The sequence below is a fragment of the Cyprinus carpio genome, chromosome A1, assembly GCF_018340385.1.
Source record: "Cyprinus carpio isolate SPL01 chromosome A1, ASM1834038v1, whole genome shotgun sequence".
Lineage (NCBI taxonomy): Eukaryota > Metazoa > Chordata > Actinopteri > Cypriniformes > Cyprinidae > Cyprinus > Cyprinus carpio.
Genome location: NC_056572.1, coordinates 14,286,406 through 14,296,541, shown reverse-complemented (window position 1 = coordinate 14,296,541; position 10,136 = coordinate 14,286,406). Strand labels below are relative to the sequence as shown.

Here is a 10,136-nt window from a genome sequence, read left to right as displayed (position 1 = left end):
ATTTCATCCCACAAAAATGTGCATAACATTAAACTTTAAATATTTAATATTTAAAAATACAGTTAAAAAAAAGACATGTACTCTTTAAATTATCAATATTTTCATATTACCATAAGACTAGGGAAAAATGTACTTTAAATAATTTCACAATTAAAATTGTCTTCATGACCCTAAAATCGCAAAATAAATAAAATCTGTAAATAAATAATAATTTGATTAGCTCGGCATGCAGAATGAGACCTGGTATTGTCTTGATCTAATAAACATGAACTTCCCATGAAAGATGTCATCTTAATGGCAGTATATTTCTCTGCGCAATTCCAATATATGCCTCTATGTCAATGGTATCTTCACACATTTGCTGGTCTGTTTGCTCTGCTGTAATCCCACGCCACTATTTTTATTTTATTTTTTTTCACAAACAGAGCAAGACCATGATTTTTGCGACGTGCTATTTTCTTTTCATATAACATTATTTGCACTTCAGTATTTCATGTCTGTAAATTTATTTATAAAGTAGCTATGTAAGGATAAGCAGGATAATGTAGTTAACCAGCCATTATCACTAAAGCAGACGGCAAATTATTATCCTTCAATTATTTCCCTGCTAGACACATTGAAACACTCACTTAAAACACATTTGTTTTGCACTTTCTCAATCATCTTTGACACTATTATGAGAAACACGAAGCAGAAAAAATGTAAACTCATTTAATATGATAAATTCATGCAAATGTGATAAATACACCACCACAGCGGATCTTAACAGTCAGGAATATAATCATAAAAGCTTTTAACAGTTTTGCGCATATATATATATATATAGACACACACACACACAGACTTCTCAAGGAAGGAATATTTTGTTTCTCATCTAGAGACATTGATTAAAAATTAAGCTTTAAATCACACATAGCCTAAAACACATTACAGTCCAATTTATGAAAAAAAAATTAAACTGTCCAAACTCCTAATGTTTTCATACTGAACTAAAAGCTACACACTATACAAGCACAATCTCTATGATCAAGTGAATTCAGCAGCGCTTATGGAAGCTGGTACATCTACTGTAAGAAGCCTGATATGCCAGAGATATTAATAGGCCTGGCCTGTCATGTCTCTATAAATGTTTTCCCTGTAGCCGTGGGGGCAGGAGAGCCGGACTGTACGACTCAGGACTTCCAGCTGTACGAATAGTCTCTCATGTGCAGCTGTCTGAGCGCACTCTTTCCCAGCATGCTCGGCACTGCCAGCTGCTGAATGGAGCTCTGCTGTAGGCCACACCTGCTGAGATCCTGTACCACGGCCTCCTAGAAAAAAGACCAAATGAGAGCATGACATTTTCTGTCTAAATAGACCTAATATAAAGGACGACGAGAGAAATGTCAATCATAAATAACATGCAATACCGAGAACTTAACTAAAACTGGTTATTGAGCAGGGCAGGGCTTCCCAAAAGGGGATTTGTCTAGGTTTACTTTATTTACACATTTGCATAATTTCCTAAATTTTTGTGGACAGAAGTTTACAGCATTTCAGCAGTATTCAGCCAAAAAACAACAAACAAACAAAAAAACATTATGATTTGAAATATTAAAAGAATGAGGGTTTAAATGTTTGACAGCGAAGAACTAATAAGGTGTAAATAGTATAAGGTGTAAAAAAATTATAATTATCACATACATTGCATTATTTAACAATACTTTTGTCATTTACAACAAAAATAAATTTCAATAATTTTTTCATAATTACAGTTAAAATACAGTTTATATATATATATATTATAACTAGTTTTAACTATAAGAAAAAAAGATATACTATATTAAAACAATAAATAACAATATTAAAAAGAATTTCATGTTAAAACTACTAATAATAAAAATAGAAGTTTAATCAATATATCTGACAAAATCACATCACATCAAAAATGTAAATTTTTGCCAGTCATGCAGCCCTAAATATGAATAATTTTAAAATAAAAATACTAACTAAAAATATCAAATATTTTAGATTAGATATTTTAATATAGAATATTTTATCTGTTTGTATATTTATATAATATTTATGTATATTTTTGTAGTATGTGTGTGTATGTGTATGTGTATGTGATATATATCTATATATATATATATATATATATATATATATATATATATATATTATATATATATATATATATATATATATATATATATATATATATATATTATATATTTATTTATTTATTTATTTTTTCAGCTGACCAAAAAAAAAAGTTTGGGAACCACTGAAATAGCTCTTGAAACAGCTCTAATGACACTGGTCACTAAAAAATATACAGTGTAAATGTAACAAACACAAAATGCTCTAAATGTCACAGAACTAAAACACTGCATGTGATTAAACGCACCAATTGTTGCGGTTCAGAGGTCTGGCTGACAGGAACATTGAGGACAGCTGTGGGTTCATGGGTGTAGAGACCCACAGAAAACTCTCCTTTCTGAGCGGGTTTCAGGAGCTGCGTCAGCGCGTGGAGCGTGTGGGGCATGATGGGTCCCGTCACCTCCAGACTGCACACGTCCTGATAGCCCATTCTCACCCGAGTCTTCACATTCACAGTACGAGCCTGAAACGTGCACAGAAGAGAGAAAATTTCATTAAAAAAATTACATGATGTAAACTGGGTTCAATAATAAAATAAATACATTTATTAATAGAAATTAAAATTGAAAAATAAAATGAAATACAATAAAGTATAAAATTCAAATGCAATAAATGCAATTAAATACAATAAAATACAATAGGACAATAAATAGAATAAAAAGTACAATAAAATCAATAAAAAATAAAAGATAAATAAAATTAAATAAAATATAAATACAATTAAAAATGGAAAAAGGAAATATATTGCAATAAAAAGTAAAAATTAAATATAAATATGAATATAAAAACTGAAATATAACATAGGAAAAATAAAACGAAAAAATAAGAAAAAATACAATAAAAGTCTTCACATTGACAGTACGAGCCTGAAACATGCACAGAATAGAGAATATTTGATTGGATAAGTTTAATTAAATAAAAAAAAAAAAATCCCTTTGAACACTGAGAATGGGACAAATCTTGAACATGATGCTGCGAGACAAACAAGAGGCCTTGTACCTTGAGCGTGTGCAGTGTGGCCCCTCTGAAGGCTGTAGGGGCCAGTAGTGTTGGAGGAAGTCCTGCCTGAGAACCGGCTCCAGCCACCAAACTCTTACAGTTAATGAGGAAGTTGAGCAGCGTGAAGGTGTTCGAACCCTCCACCAACACCACGGACTCTGGTCTGTGGTCCAAACGCACCTCTCTGTGCTCCTTACGCCTGGGGCACGACTTAAGGAACTATATCATGCAAATTTGAGCATTCAGGTTTAATAAAACCCCATAAAACATATGATGTCATGTACCATGAAGGGTTATTATAGTTAACTAAAACTGAAATGAAAACTAAAAAATTACTAACTTGAAATAAAATAAATGTTAACGGAAATATATTTATGTATATATATATAAAAGAATAAATAACATTTTATTTCAGCTTGATGCCAAACGTTAAATTTTTTTTTAATTTGGTTTAACTTAAAAATAAACTAAAATTACAAAATACAAACTATTAAAACACCATGTGTCAATATTTTAATTTTACGAACATAATTCAGATTTCATAACTAAAGAAAGCATTGCATAAATATGTGCGGCTCGAGCTGATTGTAAAGGATACAGTTTGATGGAAATGGCATCTGGTTTCTTGATCTTGTCTTGGACCCCCATCTCCTTCAGCCAGGAAAATCCACCATCATCATCATCATCATCATCCTCTTCATTTTCACTGTGCTCACTTAATCTGTAAAAAGCAAAGATGGCAAATGCATTAACCCATATTAAATGTAGAATCACCTCCCATCAGCTGTCAGTGGTCATGTACTCACACATCGGTGCTGGCCGCTTCCTCACCGTCGGTCTGCTGAACACTCTCACCCAGCTGAGATGAAGCAAGCTCTTTGCTCTTCCTCCTCTCCTCCAGCAGAGGGAGGGAGAACTCTATACCTGAACACAACAAACACAAGTACAAACACTGATATAGTTCATAAAACAATAAAACAGGTTGTGCATTACAGTGATTCAGCACAGGCAAAACTTAGGCATGAGACAAAGCAGCCACCATTAACTGTGGTAAAATCACTGTAATGCAAACATTTATTTATGCAAGTTTTATATATAAAAAAAAGACATTTATTTTGGCATGGAAAATAATTTTTCTTTAATGTTTTTTTTTTAAAAGGGATACAAAGAAACATTTACAAGCAAAACGATTAAATTTATCACAATATATAAATTCTTATATGTATGTTTGTGTGTATATAAAATCTATAATCAGATTATTGTGCTGATATACTAGCAAACTATATATTGAATGATGTGTGTTCTTAGTCTTTCCTTTCTGTAATGGAGCAGCAGCCCAGACAGAAGCTTAATTAAATCCCAGATACAGCTTACCAAAAGACCAATGATAACCAAGAAAAAAAAAAAAACTAAATTATTATATATATATATATATATATATATATATATATATATATATATATATATATATATATATACATACATACATATATACATATACACACACAATTAATAAATCAAAATCAAATTAAAATTGAAAAAATATAAAATTCAAATGCAATAAATGCAATTAAATAAATACAATAAAATACAAAAGTACAATAAATAGAGTAAAAAAAAATATAAGAGTACAATATGCATAACACAGGACATTTAATTATGAACAAACCTGAAATACACTGGTGGTCTTATTTTGAAATGTCTGTGCTTTACTACTTCCAGCTGCTCATTCAAAAAGATGAGGGAGATGTTTTCTTATAACCATCTACAATATATTACATTTAGGGCTGTCGATTTAACGCATTAATTAGTTATGAAAAAATAATGCACAACATTTTTTGACGCATTTAACGCACCCACCTGCGTCATCTTTTCCAACAGTTGATTGGTGATGAACATGATGCAAGGCAACATATCATCATATGATATAGTTAAGAAATTTCACACGAGAGTGCAAATGTGATATTGATTTTATACAACAGTTCAATAAAAAAAAAAGTTAATAATGTGTTATATTTTAGGGACAATATTGTGTTTTTGCTCAATTTTGCCAATGAAAATATATTATCCATACAACCACAGCAGAACTGTTGAGTGTCTACAAGCAACACACAATTTCTGAATGAATCCATGTTTTGAACGAACCAATGATGAACCATGATTGGGTGAACCAATGATTCAGTGGCCCATACATAAAGAGAGTCATTTCATTCCTGAATGAATCAGCGATTCAAATGAATGAACCATTAAGATATTCATTGCCACCCACTGGCAGTTTTTGTTTCTTAAAGTATCTTTTAATTTAAAAACTAATTTTATATTTCCATATTTATATAACATTTATTAAAGGGATTTTTACCCAAAAATGTTTAATTCTATCATCAGTTATTATTCTTCTGTCACATTGTTTCAAACCTGTATGACTGACTTTCTTTAACCAAAACCGAATGGTTTTGGTTACCACTGACCTCTTTTTTGATTTCTATTTGATGCTTTTCTCATTTAACACAATAATGGTTTTAAATTACCTTTTTGGGGTAATTTCTCATATTTGATGTGTAATTAATTTGTGATTAGATTAATTGCCACATTAATTAGATTAAAAATGTAATCTCTTGACAGCTCTAATCACAATATAAACATAATTCACTGACAGTAGAGCTTCAGCCATCTATTGGTATAAACGCACATTACTCATTGCTGGTGAACTGCTCTGAAACTGCAAGCCTATAGAATGTGTAACAGCACCCCTTTTGACTTTGAATGTGCTGTGCTCACATTTATTTAATTACATCACCTTTGGACATTTATAAATAACATTAGGTTGTTTCATTATTCCTGATCAGTCTCCAAGTTTAAGACCTCTTAAAAAGACATCTGTTATTTGCCTTAAAATAAGATTTTTTATGGCCTTAAAATTCATAAAACTGAATTTCTGAGACTTAAGGACACACAGGGACTTTTTAAATACTTTTTTAAATTTGAGCTATTTTTAGTCACCAATGCTAGTGTAACTCTCACTGCTGAGTCCTGGTTGAAAGTGCAGTGACTCTTACCCTCTGCCTTCATGGCCTCTCGCAGCCCTCTAGTGGTGGGGGACAGCAGTGCACTGATGCCTTTAGCACTGCTCAAACCGGCCGCCCTGAACAGCACTGTGAATTGATACGAGCACAGGTAGAAATATGGACACAGTCGGGCCTTCAGGAGACTGTACAGAGATGTCAGACTCACAGACCTACAACACACAAGAAAACAGTCAACAACACATTCAGTTGCATCTAGTTGAATAGTTTTTCAACGGCTGACAAATGGCAGCATCTAGAGGGCCGATGAATATATTCATGCATGTGGCAGACACTTAAACTCATTTTCCTCTCATACCAGTCACTCATCAGATTCTGCTGCAGTGTTGCGTCCTGGGCCCACGGCATGCACTTGCCAGAGAACTTCCGCTCTGCACCAATCCGAGGGAAGAGGGAGAGCCAGGGTAGTGATGGGTGCTGCCAGTACTGAAGACACTGCTGAAAACCACATCGCAGCTCCGCACAACCCCTGGGGTCCTGCAACATACACCAAAACAACATAAATACACATTTTACAGATCAGCATTATTTCATCTTATTAGAATGAAACTGTACTCCTGAAAAACTCTAAATAAAAATAAGTAAAACTATCAACAAATAAATATTAAAATGCTACAAAATCACATTAAAACTTAATGAAACTACACAAAATATTTTAGAAGAAAATACATTAACAATATAATATTATTAAAGTTTAAAATTCTATATTTAATGTATTTATTATTAAAAAACATGAACTGAGAAATCAAATTTCCCTTGATCTTTTGACATAACAGGTCAATGTACTATAAGAACATAATTTAAGTTTCAAAAATCTAAGCTTTCTCTTTATCTTAAAAACTGCTTTTATTGAAACCAAGCTCAGAAAATAACTTGTTGTGGAATGTGCCACTTTATGATGTAACAGTGTGGCAAAGCACTGCCTATAATAGGTGAGCGCCAGCCAATGAGATTACAGTTTGAACATTAGCTCCGCCCACTACCGGAAAACCCAGCAGTTCTTAAAAGCTGAAGAAATCCAAAGGAACGCCGTTATTTTGACAGGAAATTACAACAAAGAATATCGTTTACATGTAGTGCGTGTGTGCTAATATTAGACATCATTTAGTCGCCAGAATGAAGATTTAGTCACAAATTCGAGTGATTTACTCGCAATGTAGAGGGTTGATAAATCATTTATTGGTAGGCTGGTTTCTAGTATTATTTTTAAATCCCTTACAGAAAATATCTGAAGACAAGTGTGTGCCCAATAACTGTGTATACTTGTATATTAGCAGGTAAGCTGGTGTACTCGGCCCTGCAGTGAGAGCTCAAGCCCTGCGCCTCCTCCTGCGCCTTCAGATGTTCAGCCCAGGAGAACGACTGAGGAGACGTGAACAACACACGCGTTTTGAGGGACCAATCAGCCGGGAACTCCAGACACACTTCAGCTGGAGCCGCGTCACAAACCGCCACTGGACTCTAGAGACAAACACACGTCAATGAAGCTAATTAACACAAAAAAAAAACATGACAGAGAAATCATGAGTAACTATGAATCGTCATCAGACAGACACCTTCAGCACTGGAGCGGATCTCTCCGCCTCAAACAGATCCTCCTCAAACAAATCATCATCTTCAGAGAGAGAAACTGGCGTCTGCAGACAGATCAGAATAAAGTGAGCACATGAGCATCTGTAAATATGCCAAAAAAATTCATAGAAGTGGAATTATAATGATAAGCATTTTTACAAGGAAAATAACCAGTGATTATGATAAAGCTACTGTTTTTTTTTTTTTTAACAGCATTTATAGTAAAGCTCTGAACTAGAAAATTGCATGCTGACATGACCTGAAGTAAAAACAGAATTTAAAACTTTTTAACGTACAGAATAAATTATTATTATTATGAGTAAATATCAATCACGTCACCCCATGAGCCCACTATGAAACTAGAAACTAACAAAAAAAAAAAAAAATCAATAAAAAAGCAATATATTAAATCACAAAATAAAACTACATAAAACTGCATACAAATTATTTTAATATAAGTATAAATCAATAATTACACATGTTAATATTTTATAAAAAAAAACACTATAATTAATTATTGTTTACAAAAATAATAAACAGTAAATATTTTTTAAATAAGTAACAGTAAAAATAAAAGATATATATTAATAATTATGAATCTTGCACAACCACATGAGCCCAATATCTTCACGCAAAACAATACTTTAACAGAAAAAAAAACAAATATTATTTTATATTGTAAAAATAGCTTTAATAATACAATAATGACTTGGAAAAAAAAACATTTAATAAAAAAATACAAAAGCAAAACCATAAATAAGAACTAAAAACTACTATAAGTAACTTCTACACTCTGACACCATATAAACGTGAAACAAAATACTTGAATATTAAATATTTTATAAACAAAAATCATAAAAACATTAATGATAATAAAACTATAATATATACATTTAATACATTTATGCTACTAAATATTTATAAAACAATGCAAATATAACAATTATATTAAATCGTGTGTGTGTGTGTGTATGTGTGTGTATATATATATATATATATATATACATATATATATATATATATATATATATATGTGTGTGTGTGTGTGTGTGTGTGTGTGTGTGTGTGTGTGTGTGTGTGTGAAACGGATGATGGTGAACAGTTGACTGTAATGTAACGTTACCGTTATGTGGTGGTGTTTTTGTTGGTCAGTATTGAACAGCTCCTCTCTCATTGACACTCCAGCGGTCGGAGGCTCTTCTCTAAATTTCGCGTCCAAAACCGCAGCTGCTGCTTCCGCCTTTTTACCGTCCAGAGCGCCGCTGTGTCCGTCGGTATGTGATAAAGCTCTTTTCTTGGGACTGTTGTACGTGTTTTCGATGTTCGCGAACGGATTTCTGCGCTTCACGCCGCCGCTCGCCCGGCCCGGTGCGTTCAACAGCGACCCCGGTGAGAACGGACGGACTCCGTCCACCGACACCACCGGACTCGACGTTCTCCGGCCGGGACCTTCGCTCCGCACGCGCTTCCGTCTCATCCGGAGAACATCGGATGGTTTTTTAAAGCTGGGAGAGTAGCAGCCCAACTCCGACATTGTGAACGTTTCAGGCGATTGTTGCGTAAAGCGGGAACTGTGGTAGTTTCTTGACTTGTTTTGTTCGGAACGCAACCCTCAAAATTTCGCGCGAAGCGGAATTACGTCAGCGCGTTGCGTGATGACGTAAAATAAGCGCGTTGACTTTGTGGTAAAACACCCGACAAATGTAAAGTCTCTAAGAAAAATAAAACAAAATTAAATATTGCCTTTATTTTAAACCATTGCAGATATCTAACAAATAAATAGTACAGTCAGTGTATTCTGCTAGATTGCCTAGATACATTGTGGACGTTTAATGCAGTCACTGCTGTTTCAGACTTGTTTTCTTGTTTTTTTTTCTAATATTAATAACTACATCTCTACATTTATATAGGCATATTTAAATCTAATATATATATATATATATATATATATATATATATATATATATATATATATATACATACATACATACATACATACATACATACATACACACACACACACACACACACACACACACACACACACACACACACACACACTTTAGAATTAGTTCTAAATGTCCATTGTCCAAAAAGCTTGTGTAGGTCTACTAAGACTGTAGATTTTGTGGACTACTTAATCACTTAAATTATTATTAAAATTTAAATATTATTTCATTATTATATTATATTCATTCATTCATTCATTCAGAAAAGGATTTATAAGGATTTTATTTTATTTAAAGGGGTCATATGATGCTGCTAAAAAGAACATTATTTTGTGTATTTGGTGTAATTAAATGTGTTTATGTGGTTTAAGGTTCAATAAACACATTTATT

The 10,136-nt window shown here is 32.8% G+C and overlaps 1 protein-coding gene across 1 annotated transcript; it reads right to left on the bottom strand.

Moving 5' to 3' along the window:
* Positions 1-695: 695 nt before the first annotated feature.
* Positions 696-9,462, bottom strand: LOC109092027 (protein downstream neighbor of son homolog). Its single transcript, XM_042747499.1, has 10 exons — positions 8,920-9,462; positions 7,781-7,861; positions 7,488-7,685; positions 6,523-6,701; positions 6,198-6,376; positions 3,948-4,065; positions 3,740-3,862; positions 3,142-3,340; positions 2,390-2,605; positions 696-1,310 (listed from the first exon to the last, which is right to left on the bottom strand). The coding sequence occupies exons 1-10, from the start codon at positions 9,328-9,330 to the stop codon at positions 1,173-1,175; spliced, it is 1,842 nt and encodes a 613-aa protein (XP_042603433.1). The 5' UTR covers positions 9,331-9,462; the 3' UTR covers positions 696-1,172.
* Between the last annotated feature and the right edge of the window lie 674 nt (positions 9,463-10,136).